The 22,160-nt window shown below is 43.4% G+C and overlaps 5 protein-coding genes and 1 non-coding gene across 6 annotated transcripts; 2 read left to right on the top strand and 4 right to left on the bottom strand.

Moving 5' to 3' along the window:
- Positions 1-1,227: 1,227 nt before the first annotated feature.
- Positions 1,228-2,136, top strand: QC764_510760 (uncharacterized protein; the record flags this gene model as incomplete). Its single annotated transcript, XM_062948312.1, has 2 exons — positions 1,228-1,642; positions 1,710-2,136. The coding sequence occupies 2 exons, from the start codon at positions 1,228-1,230 to the stop codon at positions 1,994-1,996; spliced, it is 702 nt and encodes a 233-aa protein (XP_062799793.1). The 3' UTR covers positions 1,997-2,136.
- A 221-nt stretch (positions 2,137-2,357) lies between these two features.
- Positions 2,358-2,438, bottom strand: QC764_0087220. The gene has a single exon. It is a non-coding gene; the product is annotated as a tRNA-Ser (tRNA).
- Positions 2,439-6,404: 3,966 nt separating this feature from the next.
- QC764_510770 (uncharacterized protein) lies at positions 6,405-7,025 on the bottom strand (the record flags this gene model as incomplete). The annotated part of the gene is made up of 1 exon (XM_062948313.1): positions 6,405-7,025. The coding sequence occupies one exon, from the start codon at positions 7,023-7,025 to the stop codon at positions 6,405-6,407; it is 621 nt and encodes a 206-aa protein (XP_062799792.1).
- Positions 7,026-7,430: 405 nt separating this feature from the next.
- On the bottom strand, positions 7,431-8,010 carry QC764_510775 (uncharacterized protein; the record flags this gene model as incomplete). The annotated part of the gene is made up of 2 exons (XM_062948314.1): positions 7,431-7,702; positions 7,788-8,010. 2 exons carry the CDS (start codon positions 8,008-8,010, stop codon positions 7,431-7,433), a joined length of 495 nt encoding a protein of 164 aa, XP_062799791.1.
- A 3,550-nt stretch (positions 8,011-11,560) lies between these two features.
- Positions 11,561-12,223, top strand: QC764_0087190 (uncharacterized protein; the record flags this gene model as incomplete). The annotated part of the gene is made up of 1 exon (XM_062940880.1): positions 11,561-12,223. One exon carries the CDS (start codon positions 11,561-11,563, stop codon positions 12,221-12,223), a length of 663 nt encoding a protein of 220 aa, XP_062799790.1.
- A 353-nt stretch (positions 12,224-12,576) lies between these two features.
- QC764_0087180 (uncharacterized protein) lies at positions 12,577-13,710 on the bottom strand (the record flags this gene model as incomplete). The annotated part of the gene is made up of 1 exon (XM_062940879.1): positions 12,577-13,710. The coding sequence occupies one exon, from the start codon at positions 13,708-13,710 to the stop codon at positions 12,577-12,579; it is 1,134 nt and encodes a 377-aa protein (XP_062799789.1).
- Between the last annotated feature and the right edge of the window lie 8,450 nt (positions 13,711-22,160).

The raw sequence follows: 22,160 nt of genomic DNA, 5'->3' as shown, positions 1-22,160 counted from the left end.
GTGAACATCAAAACACCCCGAGGATTATCCTTCTTCCTCGCGTGCTAGTACCCATCTACTCGAAACCAGAACCCGAAATATTGCCAACGCCCGGCCTCCAGCTCGTCGCAGGTTGCAATGGCGCGGCCACTTGCATCTCGATCGACATACCTAGCCTTCACGAATCGACATCAGATCAACACCGCCAACCTCCAAGACCTTCCAGCTTGGGAACTTTGAAACTCTTGGGAGCGAGACAATCGGATGACAGGCCCGCGCAACGTTGGAACTGGGCGGCTAGAACTTGGCGTCGAATGCTCTGTCTCGGGAGCCTGAATATCCTCTTACAAGCCACACATATCTACCACGCGAGGATGGATCAAGCTTGGATTCGTGCAGGAGATCAGCGCAGCTACCGCCAGCCGCATCTATCGGGGAGATAGCCGGCTTATGTCTGTCAGGTCAAGGACTGGCAGCCCGCCAAGTCACCGTCTGCCCGATATACCGTCGCAACGTCGCCGGTACCGCGCCTGTAGTGTCGGCCAGCGTAGTCGGCGATCGACATCGGACTAGGGCCCGGAATGGGAATCATGGAAGGCCTGGTACCGAAACAGTGTCGAGAACTGGGAAAATCCTCCAATCTCATTTGTTCCGCTTGGAAACTGGCATACCATCGCCAAGCCGTTTCGTCGTTGGGTTGCCCGAACGGGTAAGAGGTTTCGGGAGAAGAAGCCGCATGTAACGCTGATGGCCCCCCTTGACAATCTTCTCCTCCGGCACTCGATTCAAGCAAGAACGGCATTGCGCAATTACCAGACGCATGACTACAACCTCCGCAACACCACGGCCCAGGCTCACAGTGCCATCCCAAAACCGGGTTCACAACGTCAACCCGCAGCCCCTCGCCATTTCACTTCAATCTATTAGCCGCCGGCTGACTGGTCGATGGATTCGCTTCACACATCAGAATATTCGACAGCTCTCCACATGTCTGCCACCCACTGCTACCTGCTCCACAATTCACGTCCTCCATCGGCTGGATATTCCATTGACCCGGTTGATGTGACTGTCGGCTGAGATTCTGGACTCGATCATCGACAGGGCGGGAGCATGGCCATGGCTCAACCCGGGAGATCGTCCAACTATAAAGGTCTGCCTCGACCGCCCTGACGATCTCCTGAATTTTTTGGTCCGCCATCCGCCGATCACATTTCTCATCTCACTCACGGTTCATTCCCCACCGTCAAGATGAAGGCTTCCACCACCCTCGCGGTCCTCGCCGCTGCTGGCGCTCAAGCCCACTACACCTTCCCTGGTACCAAGTACAACGGTGTTGCCCAGCCCCAATGGGACACCGTCCGTATCACTCAGAACCACTACTCCAACGGCCCGGTCACCGATGTCAACTCCCCCCTCATGACCTGCTACGAGCGTGACCCTGGCGTCGGTGCCCCCAACACCCTCGCCGTCACCGCCGGCTCCACCGTCACCTTCCAGGTCGGCTCCTCCGTCGGCCACCCCGGCCCTCTTCACTTCTACATGGCCAAGGTCCCCGCCGGCAAGACGGCCAAGACCTTCGACGGCAAGGGCGCTGTCTGGTTCAAGATCTACCAGGATGGTCCTTCCGGCCTCGGCACAGGTTCCATCAAGTGGCCCAGCGATGGTAAGTTATTCGATGCCAGCAACTCAGTTAAAGACAAGGTACTAACCTGGTTGTTTTCACCCAACAGGCAAGACCGAGGTCTCGGTCCAGATCCCCAGCTGCATCGCCAACGGCGAGTACCTCCTCCGTGTTGAGCATATCGCTCTCCACTCGGCCGGTAGCGTCGGTGGTGCCCAGCTCTACCTCTCCTGCGCCCAGATCTCCGTCACGGGCGGCTCTGGCACCCTCAACACCGGCCAGCTGGTGTCCTTCCCCGGTGCTTACAAGGCTACCGACCCTGGCATTCTGTTCCAGCTTTACTGGCCTACACCTACCTCTTATACCAACCCTGGCCCTGCTCCCGTCCGCTGCTAAATGCGGGGTGGTGAGAGGTGGATTGGTGTGATGGGGAATAAGGGAGGGGTGTGAAGCTGAGGGGGGTTGCAGATATACCATTTGGATATTCTTCGTCGTACATACTTTGCTTCTGAATAGAAGGACATATTATGGTATCTTGACTGCTTTTCGCCGCCTTTGCCATCATGTGATGTGAAACTAGCTATTCATGCAGCTCGACAACACCCACAATCTCACGATTCGACTGATGACATGATAGATATTAGGCCAAAAGTTTTTAATTTGGCGCTGGGCCGCGCAGCTACTTTAGCTCTGCCTGTTCTCTGCTGGCCGTCTTGAGAGCTATTCCCAAACATGCAATATATCAACAAAGCATTAGGTCACTTTGGTGGAGTGGTTAACACGCAGCCCTGCTAAGGCTGTTCCTTCGGGAGCGTAGGTTCGAATCCTGCAGGTGACGATTTTTCTCATACTTCAAATGTATACAAGTCCAATGCTGCATGGCTCCCATGAAGCCTTGCACGTCCTATATCTGGACGTACCTTTTTCTTTTGGTCTTCCTTTTTATGGAACTTCTAGGTTTGCAGCTCTGTTAGAATTTCAGGGGGTTGAGTAGGATGGTGTTTACAGATATACAAGCTAATATGTTGTCTATGTGGTTCACTGCCACCTAATTACTGTGGCCCGCCTTCGAGATGCTAACCGCTTGCTGTTACCCTGCCAACATATTGCTTCTCAGCATCTTTTCCAGGCCCATCGAAATGCGAGGCCGCTGCACTTCATATTAACTGCAAACATTGACTGAGAGGTGTGTTTCGTCGTCAAACCAAGGCGGATAACTAACGGTTGCACAGCAAGTCAAATCATCAGGTTCATGTTTGCATAGACGGCAACCATGACATAATGAACAAGTGGCTCCAGTGGGGATTTCTCTTTGTTCATTGTGTCGATCTCTCTCGATGAAAAGGAATGTCCAGACGACTAATGCTCAGACCCTTCCCCCCTCCTGACTATGCCCTGTATACCGAAATCCCCTCCGATTATCATCCCCCCCTCGTGTGTAGCCAGTGTCTTGCCTCCCCCCATACATCTCGCTCCTTGATCACCATTGCCACCACGGCCCGCCGCCATAACCTACACCCCCAGCGTCAGCAACAGAATACCCCCTCCCTTGTAACAATGTACTTACAAGTCCCCCTACATAGCCGAGCAATTATTCGGCACTAAAACCCCATCCTCCCTCTTCTTCCGGCCTCGTTCATACTCATCCTCCTTAGGGGACTTCTTGAAAAAAATGATCGCGCGCCTGTTGTCTTGATGACTCGGGGAAACTCGTCGGAATAACAGAGACCGTGTCGGTACTGGGAGCTTTGTGGGTTCCCATGTTCTTCTTTTCGTTCCTGCTGCCGGCTAGCCGGTTATCGATGACGTTGGCTGCGTGCTCCTTGACGCACTGGAAGCAGTACGGCCCAAAGTCTTTGCTGCTCTCGGCTGTGCAGGCGCAGTGGCACTTGCACCTGATCTTGGTCTTTGTCTTGGTTGAGGTGGGCATCTTGATGGCGATGTTGCGGTTAAGGGATGAGGCTGGTTAACTCGGAAGTGATGCGATGTATGAGGTTGATTGGTATCTTGGTGGGGAGTGGTGATCGCGATAGAGTGGGTGGAAAGACTGGTTGGAGGAATTGGTATTTATATACTTCTTGATAGTGGCTTTTTGCAGGGATTATCACGCTGGTGAATATCTGCGCGGATTCACTTATGCTCCTCTGTGGGTTTCGTGATATCGCGTGAATGATCATAAGTGAACCATTGCTCCGGGTCTATTGGACGGATGAAAGTGTTCTGACCCAAGAACTCGCCCTACAGCTTGGGAAATATTTGGTCCGACAGGTAAAACAATTATTACATAAGTTTTAAAATCTATGAATTGCGATATACTGATATTCATTCTTTAAATACATTATAAATTCATTAGTAAAAGCTGTTATTGCTTTACCTTTATTAATATGATAACAGTATAAACGAATAAAAAACATAACTAGGTTCTAGATATTATTTTTAATTAGTATTATTAGTCGGCCTATATTTATCCCTTAATAGTTTTTTATAAGGTCGCTATTACTACGTATCGGTAGCCTTCACCCAATAAAGGGTAACGTACATTATAAGCGAGTGCACCATATAAGCGAGTGCACCACTTTCCACCACCCTACGAATACTATCCTCAATTACACCACATCAGCACAAGGAATTAACTATAATTACATCAGAAACAGCTGAATCTGAGGCATCTGCAGCTTCCTGGCAAGTGCGCGCATTATGGCCAGGCTTGCCGCACACACTACAGCACTGAACCTTCGTACGAGCCCCCTGCATTACTACTATCCGGCTGCGTTTCTTGCACTCCCTCCTTATCCACGGCCTTCTGATCCAATAGATCCTGTGCCTCTTGTATAGTAAGTGACCCTCCAAGCCTTACACGTGTTTTTTTAGCTCTCCGGCGCTTGCTTAGTGCCTCATTAGCTTTACGGAGCGAAGAGACCTCTGCACGAAGGAGAGCCACCTGGTGCATTATAGCCGTTGTACCCTTAGTAAGCTGGTCTACCGTAGCTAGCATTGAAGTTGGGGAGCTATTTTGATAGTTAGTAATGCGAGTCTTGATAAGCGTTGATTATAAATTGGCTTCTCGAGGGTTGTGTAGTGTCTAGGAGACCCAAGGTTATACAGTGCCGGGCCGTAAGTTTGGAGGTGTTAGCGTATAAAGCTTTACATCCAGCTTAGAAAGCACCTTCTCTGGATCGTACGGTATAAAGCTAGCGCCCGTAAAGCTACCCTATATATTCTTCTCTATTATAGAGACGAAGAAGGTCTCGCGGAAGGTATAGAGGAACTCGAGCTTACTTATATAGTTAATATATATATATATTAAGTCTTCGATCTAGCGACCGTACGTCTGTTTTAGTAGCCTAAAGTAGTTAATATCGAGTGGCTAGAGGAGGTAGGAGGAGTGTGGAGGTATATAGAGTGTAATAATATTGTTTTGCTAGTAGTAGCGCTCGAATTCGGTCGAGTAGTAGCTTTCGTGGCCATCGAGGATTAATAACCGGTATTTACCTTTTATACGGGACGCTATATAATAGTTAAAGTACTTAATCTAATCTAGGCTTACCGGATTGGTAGTCTATCTATTATCGGTAATTACAATACGCTAGGTGGACGGTAAATTGCATTCGGTATACTAATTAGTAAGGTAATACTATACGGCTAAAATAATAAAGGGAAGGATAGCTTAACCAAGAGTATTAACTTTCTGGATTACCGTTGCCCATTCGCGGTTATTAGGCTAGGCTAGTTTTGCCTTACTAAAGCCGTCCGAGGTCGTAACTACTATACCCGCAAAAATAATACCTATTATAAACCCAGTCTCGTCGAAGTTATAGATATCGTTATTTATAATACCGTACTTGGCCTTAGTATTCCGTATAAGCGTAAACCACTCGGTAATAACCTTTAAATCTTCGCACTTAGCCCTCTGGTAATTGTATTTACGCGTAAAACGCGTACGGAGCTGTGGCTAGCGTTTAACGAAGTTATGTGCCTAGAGCTTGCTAATAGGGGGCGCGTCGCGTACGCGTAGTAGTTGGTTAGCCATATCTTCTACACCACGTAATCTTAGTGGAAAAGCTCGCGTATATAGCTTAATGATGTATTAAACAATAGTATCCTCTTCGGATTAAGTAAGCTTCTTCGATTTGGGCGTGGTATTGCGTCGTGCAGGCCGGCCAGCGCGTCGTCGTAAGAGAGTCGTATAGTAGACGTTATAGATCTTTCCTGCGGCTCGGAGGCTAAGATTTTTATTTTTTTCAAGAGCTTCGAGGGCTAAGATCACCCTGGCTTCCTTTAAAGTAGAAGGCATATTGGGTTGTGTAGAAAAAGTCGATGTTGGGTGGAAGGATAGTGCGTCGCTTAAAAAGTGGTGCACTCGCTTATATGGTGCACTCGCTTATAATGTACGTTACAGATATACACACACTCGGCATTGTAGTTAAGGCTCTCAACACTATGTCCTCCATTACCAACCTCATCCTCTAAAAGCTACCGTTCTGACTCTGCGACAGATATAACCTCCTCAAAGTACCCAGTCGTGTCATAGCGCACCGTGTCTCCGACATCCTCTTCCGACTTATTTCCTTGCAGGATGCTCTGATATTCATACGCCCCTGAGTCGGCACCGTCTCCGTTGATGCATCCTGTGCTTGACGGAGACTGGTCCGGCCGGGCATACATTTGATCATGACCGGCAACAGGTTGCGGAGAATGTTGTTCGACGTAGGCCCCAGGGGAGGAACATTTCCCTACGCACTGCAAGCCATGAGGCGGCAGGTCATCGAACGGGTACACTTCACGGGCAAAAGACTTGTCAGTCTCAAAAAGCATGGTGTTCCGAGTGTTGGAAAACCCGTTCCTTGTCCGGTTCTCTTGGATCGGGTACATCATAATTGAATCGGGGTCGAATCTTGAGTGCTGCACGTTGCGCTTGTTGAGTCTTCTCACGTGTCCAACCGCTCTTGGCCATTTCCTCGTACACAGCATCTTCATCCCACTCAATGTTGGCGACTGGTGACTGGTGCTCATGGTCAAACCCGATTGCGTGAAGAAGCTCGTGCATGCAGGTTCTTCGAATCTCGTCATCTGGTGTTGTCTCGTCGATACGCAAGTTCATGGTGGGATTGTCGGGATTGTTGTAGGCAGCGACGGGAGACTGGGTGTCAAGTTTTGAGTAGGAGCCTAACTGGGGATCCATGGCGATGGTAATCCTGGCGGGGCCATGCTCAGAAGGCCGGAACTTAAAGCGAAAATTGGCGTGCTTTTCGAGTTCTTGTGCGTGTTGCTTCACCTTGGCTTGGAGTTGCGGGGTGCCATTGACAAAGGCTGTGGGGATTACCTCGCCGCGTTTCCACTGAAGACTGGGTATGGTGACGGCGTAGACATGTTCGCGCTCGGGCTTTTCAGTTTTGTTGTCATTTGGGGCGGCGGGTGCGCTCATTGTGTCGCTTCTGTCTTCAGAGTGTTGTATCCTGTGGTTGCGACGTGGACGAGAGCTGAGGAGTATGGGAATGGTAAAATCTACTGCGATCTGGATGATGGGCGACGTATGATCACGTCACTCATTGGGTAGCAAGCAAACAGAAGCACAGAAAGGCACGACTGATGATAGGGAGGGGCAGTCTGGAAGACAAATGGCAACTGCATGTCATTGCCATAGGCGGGGTAAACACTCAGGAACATCTATCCTTGAAAAGCGAGATATTGGATTAAATGGAAGAGGAAGGTTTTGACTATACTATGTCACCTGATCATTACTCGCCGAGTTCAACTTTTGACATGGGCGAACATCAGCTCCTGTTCTGAGCCAGAACTTGTTTGCAAGAAATGATGGTTGTTTCTCCTCCTACTTAATGCATGAAGCCGCTACCCTACCAGCACCCCCGAAGCTACCTATCCTCGTAGTCATCGTCGTCATCATCCCCATCGCAACACTGGCAATGACAACTCTTTCTCCCACAGCATTGGCAACCTTCCATGTCGTCTGGATCACAACACTGACAGTGGCACCCTTCGTCACCACAGCAGCCTCGACAGTCGCCATCCTCGTTATCCTCGTACTGGCCGCCTTCGGGCTCGTCGTCTGAGTCATCGTCTTGATATTGAGCCAGAATTCTTCTAGAGTCATGCTCAAGCCGGACTTCATACCACTTATTCTTCTGACACGAGTCGATGTTGTCTCCGAAGTTGCTGCTGAACTCACTGTCGCTGTCGTTGCCGTTGTCTTGGTGGTCGTACGTCTTGTCTTGGCCACCATTCCAGTAGCTTGCGAGGTCATCTACGCCGATGTCCCAGAACGGGCTGTTGTTGTAGGGTTCCATGATGATAGAGGGAAGTGTTGAGAAGGGTGTGGTTATCGGTAATGGTCCTCGAGTACTGAGTAGATAGTATGATGGGAATTGTCTTGACGGCCGCAGGAAGATCATATGTGTTTGACGGTGGTATTTATAATCAGATGAATCTGTGACAACCTTCCTTCAAGACACTGGAACTAAAATCCGTTAGAGTAGACGCTGCCAGACCATCCCAGGAAAGACTCAGAAGAATTTTGTAAACACAGCAAACACTTATGAGGCCTTGGTCACATGCAACAAAGATATGACGCATGTTCATCCTTCATTTACTTGACGAGAAGGTTCTCCAAGGGCCCGTCACATTTCGTGATGAAACGCACAGAAACAATGACTTTGTTTGTCCACGAATAAGATAGGCAGTGCTCAGGTAGGTAGTGAAGTGATATGGGTTGAAGTGCCGCTAACGGCAGGGTTTCCAGTGGTATTTTTTCTTCAGCCGCTGTAGGCTTTGCCGCGTCGGGATCTGACGTCTTGCTCGTCACAACATTCGTTGAATAAACCTGCAAATTCAAGTCCGTAGCCTCAACAACAACCTTCTTATCATCAACCCCTTTGTCTCAGTCGGTATATCCACCCGCAACCGTCCCTAACCTGTCATTTTCTCTTTGGAGGCACCAGACAGGAAGGGCTGTCATCCTTGCCTTGACGCCGCGTGGTAGCAATCAATCAGCATACCATCTTCATTCTACCTACCACCCTAGTGCATCAGTGCTGCACCGACTGTGCTGCTGTGGCTAGCTACCTAGATGTGAGCCAACGATTCAGTTGGGTGACCATGCGAATAGCAGCTCTCTGGCTGTACACTTCCCTTGAATCCTGAAATCTACCAATTTTCTTATCTGAGGTAGGTAAGAAGACTGACGAATCATGTTTACGAGACCTCGTGAAAATAATGATAGCAGAGCAAAGGGGTATGATAGCCAATTCGGTAAAATGTTAAACACAATTAGCTCACAGAAACGGTGGTGGTATATCACCGACGAGAGGGGATGCACAACTGTTCTAAAATCTATTGCGAAGCCTAGTCCACAGAGCCATAACAGGCTGAAGTGCTCGCTCGGCCATGATCACTGTCTTGGGCACTCTCAGCCCGCAGTACCCCATGACAGGCCCCCTGAAGGCTGCATAAGGGCTTGACCGATTGTTCACATTGGCATACCCTGCGCTGACAAAAGCTATACGGTTGGCTGAGTGTGGCTCCGCAATGGCAAGCTACTTACCATACGCGAGGTAGTGCTACTTGCTGTGGTGGTGGTGTTGGTTGGCGAGGTGGTGGGAATGGGTACTGGTGAGCGGCGAAAGATTTGTCCGATTCGGAAAGAACAGTAGGCTTGTGGTACGTCTCCCAATTCAGCGTCCACCTCACAGGAATACCGTACATCATAGTGCTGTTGGGATCAAAAGCTGTACATTCAATATCAGGGTCTTGAAAGGTGTGGAAGTAGTTGTCTTCCAGAAAGCGGGACGTTCTGTGTTGGAGTTCCATGGCGACAGCCGTCTTGTTCCATTTATGATTGATTTAGGAGACTGATGTTCATGGTCGAAAGCCAGGAGATGTCCAAACTCATGGAGCACTGTGCCGCGTGTCAATGCTCTGTATTGAACATCCAGATACATGTTGCATGCATAAGAAGACGTCAGAGCATCGGTTTTGAAGTCATACCACGAGGACCCTATGCCATGGCGAGCGTGGATGGGGTGAAATGAAATACGAACATCAGAGTTCCACTCCGGGTGACCGAATTCAAATCGCAAATTAACACAACGTTCCCATTGTCGGGCGGCCTCTTCAACCATGGCATGGATGTCACCGAGACCACCCAAGAAGCAGATTTTAATAGTACGGCCCAGAGGCCACTTATTGCGTGTATCCACAACAGCCATACCCACTTGAATTACGACCGGGCCCTCCTCACTCCGTTTCTTTGCCGAACATTGGGGCGTTTCACTGTTGGGAGCGATGTCTTGAGTGTCGATGGCATTGTCGCCATTGGTGTTCAACGCTGACAGGCTTTCCACAATTTGTTCGCCTTCGATGATTCCTCCGTTGTCGTTCTTCGAGTGTGAAATATCATCGCCCTTTTTGAATCCGTACATGAAGTGCTCCACTGATACCGCGCCATTGCCTTCAAAGCCCAGCCCACTGTTCATGATGTCTTTGGCATAAAGCCGTCTCCAAAATTCAGCGTTCATGATGGTGTTTCGAAGTCGAAGTCGTGAAAGCTGAACGGTGAGAGTTGTCAAGATGTGCCATCTGAGCTGAGTTGAACTGTGAAAACAGGTATAATGATTATATAGCCTCAGCGAGGATGTATCAAAACTGTTGGAAGCTCTCACGATCCTGTCCGTTGGCTCATGTTACCACGACTCGTATCTGCCATGTTCTATCACGAGGAGGACGAACTAAGAAGCGAACAGATATCGAGAGAGTAAAATATTGATGGCGATGCTCTATGGCAACAGCGAAATGTCTTTGTTCGAACTGACATAAATCCATCGATGGTTCCAGGTTTTTGCGAGGTCCAGCACGAACTTCGGCCACAAAAACTAGGTAGTTACGTTGGAAATACTGATCATGTCTCACAAAAGTCTGAGGAGACGTACGGTTAGGAGATAGCCCTGAACATTCTGGCTTGGATCGGACTCACAGATCTGTGCCAAAACCTGCGTAGTCACTCCGCCTCGCGATAAGGGATACCGTCCTATCTTTGGGCACCACTCCGTCATCTGCCAGACGTGTGGCTCTCTCCATGGAGGTAAGCATTTTTCTCAGCGCCGGACCCTTTCGATGTTCGGGGGCGGTGTTGACATACTCCAACAGACACTCCACCCAGTCACAAAGATCATCCCACCAACCACCCAGCACTGTCTCCAACTCTGAGACTCCGTATTAAGTAGCTCGAACCTTAAAAAATAGTTTGATTCGCAAGCTCGTAATATACTTAAAGGACTCATTATGCCACGCATTGTGGCCGAAGGTACCTTATCTAAGATGCCTAAGGTATAAGCGTGGTTAACTTTCTTACGTTATTTCCGAATCTTATAAGGCTGTTACTATTTCTTAGCCCAGCAGGATTTAAATGCCTTCCTTTAGCAGAAATGCATTTTATAAGTCAGCACAATATACCTGTTACTGCTAAGTATATTAAGCTTCGAAGTACATTAATCCCTAGACACCTTAGGCGCCTCCCGCTTAATAGGATCGATTCCGCTAAAACAACCTATGCTAACGTCCTAAAAAATAACCAAGCTTGTACCAGCGACCTGAAAGCACACGCTAATAGCACTTACCGGCCAAAAGCAAATAGCAGTCCCAGGAGGTCCTCTTTCGGATTCGGCTGCGCGGGCGGCGGCGGCTTCTAGCGCTAAGCGAGCGGTAAGGAGGTCCTTTGAACCTTCCGGCACTAAGCTTCCAGATTCGACGGCGCGGTAAGCAGCGACTTCCGGCGCGGAGCGAGCGGAATATACGTTCCTATAAGGTAGAAGCAGGAAAATAAAGCGCTAAATCCCACTTCTCTTAAGAAAATAGAACCGGGATACCGTAAGTTTGTTACGTTATAGGAAGTTTAAGCGCCAAAGTCCGCGCTTCAGCAATGTGCTAAAGTGTAATTATACTACTTCGATGTCTAACGCGAGGCCGAACAACCTAAAGCGGAAGAGGTTAAGGGAAATATGCAGGTACCTGCTTACGCAACATATAAGTAAGATGCTATACTCTGCAGCAGTAAATCGAAGTGCTAATGCAACTATAGAGGAGCGCACTGATATTTCTATTAAACCTTCGGAGGTTCGGCTGCTAACATCAAGAGATAACGGGTACTCATGGCAGTACCTTACTGAGCTAAAACATTTATTTTTTAGAAACATAAGTAAATACTCTATCGGGGCTTACAGGGAGCTATGTGCGGGACTCGGAAAAAAGTTTGAGGCTGTTCCATCAGTTATATCTAGCTCTGAAATTTCTTCTCAACCTAGCCACATCTTTCCCCCAGAACCCATTGGCGAGGTCGAAGTCAGTTTTAGCTCGCGGATCACTCAGCTAGCTACAGAGATCGACAATCTCAGACAGAGGCTCTCCGAAGTATATAAACAGTTAATAACTGAGACAAGCCTTCGGGAAACGCTCGGCACCGGGCTGGGAAAGACTGTTGCCAGCCTAGCCGCAATCGCCATTATGAGGCTAGTGGAGCTTAACAATTCCGAGGTTAAACAGGACCGGGAAACGGAAATACCTAAAGCATCTCGCAAGATCTGTTTGGAATCGACCCTGCGCCGACTGCTCTAACAAATTCAATACAGCGAGCGCATTCGTACAACACAAATGCAGCGGAAACTAGGAGCTTTCAATGCCATCGAACCAGATTGGCGGGCCCGTATTTAAACTAGGTCCACTGATCCTAGACCTTTTTGCCGCCGTTACGAGGTAAATACACAAGCATATTCGCAAAATGTTATATACTTTGCCAAAAAATCGGCCGGAAAAACTTCCAGCTCGACAAGCCGAGCCAGACCCTCAAATTCTATAACCGCAGCTGTCCCACAGCTTAAGAAGCCCCTCCCATAGCATAGAGGACGAATACCCTTCCACAGCCCCCTTCCCCTCCCTCTCCATCACCATGACACCACCCTCTATAACCATCACACTCCTCCTTCCCCAACCCCTTTACCACTCCGCTTAATACGAGCAACCGGCTGGCGGGACCATCTGGTGAGCCAATCATCAATCCTTTGCACACCCTGCCAGTCTCCTTCCACAGTCTCCCGCTTATCCTCGTCAACCCAGCCCGGGGTATAACTACCGCCAAAATCAATGAGCCAGGCATCGCCCTCCATATCAATCAAAACGTTCTCGGGCTTAGCATCTCCCCAAATTACACCTGCGTTATGCAAACATTCGACCGCATGGTGTATTTGCCCAGACCAGCGAAGCCGATCCTCATTTGTACAGTCGTCCCAAGGCGCCAAATCCTTTAAAGTGCCTCGATTCTCGATGCACGTAAGAAGTAGTCCGACTAAACGGGTCCCAGAATGGTCCTCCTCGCCGTTATCGAGAGGATAGTGTTGGAGGACATTATCGTCATTGTCGATAATTAGACCGTAAAGGCGGCAGATACGTGCGTCGGCGAGAAGGGGCGGGCTTGCCTCGGTATCCGCTAGGATCTTCCTGTATGACTGTAACTCGTGGTATCCATGCACTCGACCTGAGACCCAAGGTTTGAAGAAGTACACAGTACTATCTACAAGGACCCTAGATGGAACTAACTGCGGTGTTTGAGCCAGAACTTGCACTTGACGAGACGAGTATTGATTAAGTTTCGAGTTAAGTAGCGGAGATAGGTGTGCTTGAAGGAAGTTATTGGTTACATAATCACCTGGACGGATGAACTCCTGTCGCGAGAGGGCTAGTTTGAAATGTGGTTGAATGTGGCTGCTGCTTTTAGCTACCCTTGCCTCGAGAATGAACCACGGCGGGTAGAGATAACTGTGCAGATGCCGTATTGACTCCATTGATGAGGCCATCTGAGTCATAAGTTCCTCAAACGGCTTTCTTAGACGTTCCGCCACTTCCAAAAATTCTCCATCTGGATCATCATTGTGTAGGATTCGGTATGACTCGTGGTGCTGGTCCAAAACAGTAGGCGAGACGGCGAGGATGCGTGGATCGTAGCAGATGCGGAACGCGGCGCCGCCATGGCGGACGTAAAGAGTGATTTCGCTGTCTAAATTAAATGTCGTATCCCAGGTAATACACTCAATATAGAATTCTTGCATCGTGGTGGCACGCCGTGAAATTGGTGGATTGGAGAGAAGAAGAGAACACTAGTGTAGATAAGGGAAGGTAACAAAGAGGACAAGAAATTCTTAATTTGCAGAGAAACTAGGGAACCTAAATACAGGCCCGTTTGCTAGCCATCGGCTTCACCGCCTCCACTCCACTATAGCTACCAATCAACGTTGAACACATGTTGTATATGTTACACTAATCCTCAGTTTTTAGCCTTGCTAGTGTTACCGGTTAGCTACAGGTAGAAGAAGCTTACCGGCCCCAGAAAACTTTTGGTTCTAGCTTAATAAACATTCAGAACAACTCTTATGGCTACAATTACCACAGGTATTACCGCCAGCGGGAACTTGGAACTCGCACGCGTGGCACTTCCAATCACACATTCTGAATGCCTTCTTGCGGCAGCTGCTGTTGGGGCAATGGCCTTTGTCCACAAAGGTGGTTGTCGAATAGTGGTACCCAGAGCAGCGCTGCAGTTGACCGTTTATATAACAGCCAGTTGCGACGGCATCTGCACACTCAGCTGGATCGGGGGGATTCCAGTATGACTCGTGAGAGCTATGTTCGCAAAGGAACCTTTTCCTAATAAGTTGATACATGTTGTATTCGGTGTAAGATTAGGAAAGCCGCGTGAGTAGGGAGGTGGAGGCGTTGATGTTGAAAATTCAAGGGGGAAGGAGAAGATGGAACCCACCATTTATAGACAAACGCAGCGTCCTTTTTTTCCAACACTATCTCTGGCTCGTTCATATTTTGCACCACTCAACACACGACACACGTATTCTAGCTGCCTTCACAGGCAAAGTGTGCCATGGAAGTGAGGTTCGACTCGCAAGCAGCGTGCAGCCTGTTCATCGATGAGACGTGTGCATGCGCCAACATTGCGATCGCCACCAACACCTCTTGATGAAACGAGATACAACGTTACTTACTCCCCTGCAAGCTGAGACTCATCATGCCTGGCGCCCCGAATCCATAATACATAGCAACTCGTGAGCAGCGTGCGGCCCATCACCCACTCCTGAATAAAGCATTTATTGGTGAGACGTGCTGCATCCCTTTTTGGCGGCTATAGATACTCAAGTTGGATCGATATGCGGCCCACGCTAATGCATAAATCCCACAGGCAGGAGTACTGTTTCGGCAGCCTTGCCGTTCACACAAGTACATCCTGATGCATATGCGCCAGGTCCAGGCTCCAGATATGCGAGTAGTCGCAGAAACCGCTTGCAATCATCAGAGAATGCAGGGCATCCTCTCGTATGTCGCCCTAGCGATGATATGGTTTGATATAGCTTACCGCAGCTCATTATGATGTGACGTTCAGTATTGCGGCGTGTATAGGCAAAGGTGTTTATATGCGGCTCTTGCATTAGCGTATATTTTACGGCTGCCCCCTCTGCAAACCCGTGCGTTTAATTGCTAAGCCATTAACGTATAATGCAGGGTATTTAGTTATATTTCTTACCCGTTTATTAATTTCCTTAATTTCGTTACTGATTTCCTCACTGATTTTCTTACAGATTTCCTTACAGATTTCCTCACAGATTTCCTCACAGATTTCCTTACAGATTTCCTTATAGATTTCCTTATAGATTTCCTTATAGATTTCCTTACAGATTCTTTTACTAGTGTTTTCTCTAAAATACTTTCTGATTTCCTTAGTATTTTCTTTTGTTTATCGATTTCCTTACCGCTTTTTTACTTTTATTCGTTTATTAATTTCCTCAATTTCCTAACCTATTTCTTTATCCTTATCCGTTTATCGATTTCTTTACCGCTTTTCTCGCCCAGTGTTCTATTCTATTTAGATATAAAAAAGCTTTACACCGTTAGTAATATATTTCTAGACTCTTTATAGGCTAATAATATCGTCGTTAATATTAAGTTATAATAGTAATTTAATACCTTACTAAATAAAATAATATACTACGCTAATATTCGGAAGCTTACCTTTACTAAATTATTTTACAGTCTACTTAATAACGCCGATATTAAGCGCGTTATAAATTTTCTTACTTATATTACAAAGAAAAGATTAACCTATAAATAGCCGAAAAAAATAAATTATTTGCGAGGTTTAGATAATAAACTGCTCGGTATATTTATAATTCTCTATACGGAAGTCGAGCTCCGTATAAGAGTATTTAGGACTATCGATACGCTTTCGAAGGGAGCCGAAAAGATAATAGGGCAGTTTACGTAGTTAAAGGATAATAACGTAAGGCTTAATATAGTTATATAAAACTAAAGACCGCCGAGTATTACGTTCTTTACCGAGCTAAACCCCGCTTTAGAGACCCTCCAGCTATTTTAGAGTCCTATACTAATAATAATCGGACTAGGCGCGCCCGACTCTATATTTATAATTCCGCTGTCTTAATACTAAGCTATTATTCTGCAATAAATATATATGTATTCTTTTTATAATATAACGTTACGTCTTTAATATACTTACGGGAAATCGATTAAAGGTAAATCTTTATTATTTATCTCCTTTTACTTAGTTAATAATTATAACCTTAGAACTAACTTCTAAAGCGAATCTAGCGACTTTTACGCTGCCGCCGGCGACTCGCATCGTATTTAGCGATCGGTTAAGCTAACCTTCCGATAATACCCCTGCCCCGCCGACGTTTAAAACGATAAGTACCGCTATTTATAATAATACTAGCGATATCAAAACCGAATTAAAGGGGTAATTAAAGAAGCGTTTAAGAACCGGAATAAATACGTCGGATAGTAAGTTTAATGTATAATCTTTTTCCGCTATAAGTTAATATAGGTAATATAGATTTATATACCGCTGCTCCCTAAAGTCTCGATTAGACTCCGATATCCCGGTTAGACAGTACCGGGTCCTTAGGCATATATCCCGGCATAGCGAGCCTCTTAACTATATACTCGAACGCTCAGCCGGACTAGCTTGATCCCGCTTTTTAGCCGAGCTAGCTTAATAGCATGTAGTATTTAATCAAAGTATTTTCTAGCTTTATACGTCGATATTATATTATTTTTATTTATTCTAACGAGCTATTCCTTTCGGCGATTAGGAATATTAAAAATATTAGATTTATACGTAAGTTTTGTAGATATAGAATTAATTAAATAGAAGGATTCTATATTATTATATCCGAGTAAAAAGCGAAGTAATATATTATTAATTAGTATAGGTTTACTGCTTATAATATAGGTATAAGGCTAACTTTAGTATAGTATTTAAAAAGGGGACTTTAAAAATCGCGGAGTTATTTTTAAATCGTATATTTTTTATTTCTATTTATATACGCGGTTATAATAATAAACTTTTATTATTAAAGACTACGAGGTTTAATAAATAGATTTTGAGTCGCTTTACTAGTTAAGGAGGAATAGTTATTACCAAAGCGGATTATTATATTACTATTTTATTTAATACCTAAATTATACTTTTATTTCATATTAATATATTCAATTTTAACCTCTTCTATATTTGGCAACTTATTTAAAAAATCTTTAGATATATATAACTAGTTTCCTTATTTTGTATTTAAAGAATCTTTATTATAGATAATAATCTCGTAAAAAGGCTTCTATATATAAATAATTAATGTCTTTACTCTTTTTTATCGTTAAATTCGAGACTATCGATCGATATATTTATTTATATCTAGCAAGTTAAAGAATATTTAGTAAATAGAAGAGCGGCTTTACTAATTAGGTAGCTTAACTTAAAGCGTTATCTTTATTCTCGACTAAGACTGGCATTATTAATGTAGGGAGCGCCTAATGACCGCGCCCTTAAAGTGCTCCTAATGGTTTTTAAACTCGGATTTTTAGGCTATATATTTTGTATTTAACGACATTCGTAAGCTTTTTATAAAGGAACTGGCGGGGTAATTTGGTAGGGTAATCGGCGGAGTAGTTGACGAGGTATTTTACTTGGAGCGGATTAATTAACGGGGAAGAGAATAATCGGAAAAATCGCCGATTTATTAGATCTAGTTGCGTCGAAATAATGCGTACGATTATTAGGATAGATCGTTTTAATGAACTTAGGCGCTCTGCAACATCTTCAGATGCTTTATTGAGAGTAAAATCGATGAAGTTATATCTTCCGGTTATCCTATATATTTCAGCCTCCGTTTTCTCTAAGCTTAAAGACATGCTGCATGGCGTCTGCAGGATCGCATCTAGCCGGGGATTGACGCCTTTGCCGTCGCCCCTCCATTATTAAGGGTGGCTGTAATAGCTTGGGCTAAATAGATTAGTTTAGTTATTAGGAGAAAAGTATCTGTGAGGCTAATGGTATATACGATATATCCGTATACCCTGTAGTAATTATGGCCAGTAAGAGGATTACTTCTAGTACCCGTATCTCGCGAACTACTAATTTATAAGGTTATAAGCGAGTGGGGTAGCAAGATTCGAGGTTCTATATAAGTATTAGGTAAAGCCTATGCTAGATTTATTTTAAGTCGATAATAGCTTTCTTGCTAAGCTCGCCGGTTTTCTAAATATATATAACTATAACGACATTACTATTCGCTAAGTTCTTATTAAACCCCTAGTACGCTTATTATAAAGCCTAAGTTCTATATTACTGTTAAAGGTAAGCTTAAATTAAATATAACTTCGTTACTATACTCTTTAGAGAATTAACGTAAAAACGGAAAACAGGTGGTGCGATAAATCTACTTTATTGGATTAGACGGACGGTTCTCCGATACTGGGTTAAATATAGTATATAAAGTAGAGGCTAAAACCTATTTTATTTAAAGTATACCGGAAGGAAGGGTAAATATTATTTAGGATTAGAAGTTTGGAAGGTATTACTTTATTATGCTACACTATATATTACGAGACGATAGATATATAGTTTCTTTTACTATAGAAATCCCTACTACTAAGCTTATATTAACCCACCCCCCCCTTATAAATATTAGATATTATAGAGATCGGTAGCGGGCGAAATATATTTTAGGTTTCCTTTATTATTTTTATATTAATTAAATAAATATATATAAGTTCCCTCTTCTTACTAATACGAAATATATAAAATATAAAAGCGTAAAGTGCATATTTATATTTAGATCTTTTAACCTACTAAGTTATCATTCTTCGAAGGTCTTTATTCTAGTCTAACCCTTACTATTGGGACTCTTTTAATTAAGATTTTACTAATAAAGCTCTTTCTATTTATTTTAAAGTTTATAATTAATAATTATTTATTTAAGAAAAACCCTTAAATCTATTCTTTACTTACTATAATCCTTATTAAAATAACTTAATAATATTCCTTTACGACCTTAACTAAAATAACTCGATGATACCTTTCCCCGATGGTAGCTACGGTAGTACAATATATATACTGGATCTAACCAATAACGACTCGATAACTATATACGTATAGGAAATGCAGGGTATAAAAGTATGTCACAGGCCAACCATATAGTAAGGCAGGATGGAGACTGCAGCCGGCCGTGGTGGCCAATTAGGTAGAAGGAAACGACGGACCTGCAGGACAGCGGGGCGCTCACTCTTGGCAGAAGTGAGCCGGCTCACCTGGCTCACTAGTGAGCGTAGTGAGCCAGGACGGATCACTAGGCTTACTAGTGAGCGTGGTGAGCCAGGTACGGAGGTACCTAGAGGATAGAGTTGTATATATATAGAGGAACTAGCTAGTATAGATAGATAGTTCCGCAGTATATAATATAAATTATAATCGTTAGTATTTAGACTATTATAATAGAAATAAGCTATTATTATATACTATTTAGCTATACCGAACTAGGATTATTTAAAAGTACCTTTAACTAGTATCCCTTTTAGAGGTTCTGGATAGAGGTTCGTTATACGTTATATACTTACTTTAACTCTATTATAAATAAGTTAAAAGCGTTTTTTTATTACTATAGCCGGACCTAAAAACGTTTAGATAGGAAGCGTCCCGCCTAACCCAGGCGCCGAGGGACTTTCTAGATATATACCCTTTACCATAAAGTAAGTTATTAAGCGCCTTAAAGAACTCGAGGACGAGGCTTAGTAGACCCAGGAGCAGACTTTCGCTATCTCGACTATATTTAAGTCGACTATTAAGTTTCCGGTACCGGAACGTTATGGAGGAGAAAAGGTAGAGCTTAAAGGGTTTTTAATTTAGCTTAAAACCTATTTTCGTTAATATTTAAACTAGTTTACTAATAAAAAGTCGAAAGTAATTTTCGCGGTTACTAGGCTTAAGGATAGGGCTCTCGTATAATTCGAGCCTATCCTTAATAACTATTACGAATAGAAACCGGAAGATTAAAAGAAAATTACTATAAAGTACTTCGAGAGCTATTATACCTTTAAAGTTAAGCTTAAGAAAGTATTTAGAAAGTACGATAAAGTAAAACGCGTATAAAAAAAGCTTTTAAGCCTACGTTAAATACGTTTAACGGTTAACTATATAGTTTAATTTAAAATCGATAACTTACGTAATACTATTAACAATATCTTAATATTAATTACTTTAATACTATATATTCGGGACCGATAGACGTTAACGCTATATAATAATAAAGGCCGTAAGGCCGGAGCTAAAGTAGAAATAACTTTAAGTATTTTAATTACGGTAAAGTAAAATACTTTAAGAAAGACTATAAAGTACTTAAGAGGCTCGGATAGAAAAAGGAAATCGCGTTAACTACTATATTAAAGGGACCGAGGGTTATAAAAGTAATAGCTATCGGGTATTAGTAAAGCAGAGCGGTAAGCTCCGAAGAATACTTTAATTAATACGCCGGATAAGAAAATATAGAGTTCTAGGAGGTGAAGGAAGCCTTAGAAAGGCTAAAGGCAGAGTACGAGGAAGAAGATCTTTAGATATAAGTATTATAAAATTAATTAGTATAGATCGCTATAAAAGTTATTACGGAGGTCGCTAAAGACGAGGGTCTTACGTAAAGACTTATTAAGTAAACGATATTAGAGAAGTAATATAGTAAGTACGGAATTACTATTTTATAAGATATATTATAGCCTATAAAGCTTTTATATAAAAGCTAAAAAAAATATTAAAAAGGTAGGAAGGTCGCTAATATTAAAATCGTAAAGTTATTAAAGGATATACTAATACCTATATAGTATATACCCTATAAAAGAAATACAGTATAGTTTTATCCTAAATATCTAGAGTATTAAAGAGTACCTTAATTCCAGTATATTATATATAAATATATAAAGCACTACTAAAGTAAGTCGCTATACGGCTACTGGCCGATACGTAAGGTAAGTAAGGAGGGTAAGCTATAGCTAATTAAAAAGACTATAGCCCGATAGGAAAAAGCTTAATAAAAGGACCTAAATAACTATATTTTATAAAAGGTTTAAAACCCGGTTAAACTAAAGAATAGCCTTTAAGTTATATAGATCGCATTAAAGTATATAAGGTACTACGTCGAATATATAAACGGTTAAAATATAAATAATAATATACGTTTATAGGAGAAAGTAATATTAAGATAGTACTTAAATCTAGACTACGCTATATATTTACAGGAGAAAGTTAAACGGTATTATTAAGCTAAAACGCCTAAAATTAAGTAGAAGAACCGTTATTAAGCGTAGATACGAGAAAATATTAAAGACGGAAGATAGGAGGAAGCTAGGCGGGTATAGTTAAAAAACTTTATATTACTAAATAACCCGGAGTAAGAAAACGCTTTTAAGCGATATAACCGCTTAGGAAACGATTCGCGGCCCTTTACGGGGGCCGTTAACCTTTAACGGACTATAAACGGTATTTTCGAAGGTATTAACGTAAAGCGAAAATATAAAATAACGATCCGGCGCTCGTTAGCGAGGTCGCTACTATATAGGAAGGAAGTAAGAAAGATAAACGCTTTTAGGTTACTATACGATAGAAAAATCTTTAAATAGTAATATTAATAAACGGTAGTACGGAAATAAATTAAATTTTATTATAGTTCGTATATTAGGCCCGTATACTATAGAAAAAAAAAAGGAATAAATCGTTATATAAGGATTATTTCCTACGTAAAAGGTTTATAAAGAGATACTACCCCTAGATATTATAGTTAAAGGAAAAATAATATTAATTATATTCGATATTATAAATATAGGACCCTCGAAAGATATAATCCTAAAGTAACTATAGTATAAAGACTATAACTTAAATATCGATTAGAGGGATAATAGTTATTTACGATTAAAAGAACTTTAGAAGTATTTAATTAACAATAGAAGATTAGGAGTATATACGGAGTAAAGTATAGGATAAGCACTTTCTACGGTACTACCGTAAAGAGTATAGGAAATAATAATATATTTTATCGATATAGGTAGTAAAATCGAAAAAGTAGGATTAACGACGTTAATAGAGATATCGGAAGTTAATAAGTATATTTATTATAATAACGTAAAGAAAAGTAAAAAAAAAGTAATACCGATAGAATAT

This window comes from Podospora pseudoanserina, chromosome 5 (genome assembly GCF_035222485.1).
Source record: "Podospora pseudoanserina strain CBS 124.78 chromosome 5, whole genome shotgun sequence".
NCBI lineage: Eukaryota > Fungi > Ascomycota > Sordariomycetes > Sordariales > Podosporaceae > Podospora > Podospora pseudoanserina.
This window is presented reverse-complemented; position numbering and strand designations above follow the sequence as displayed.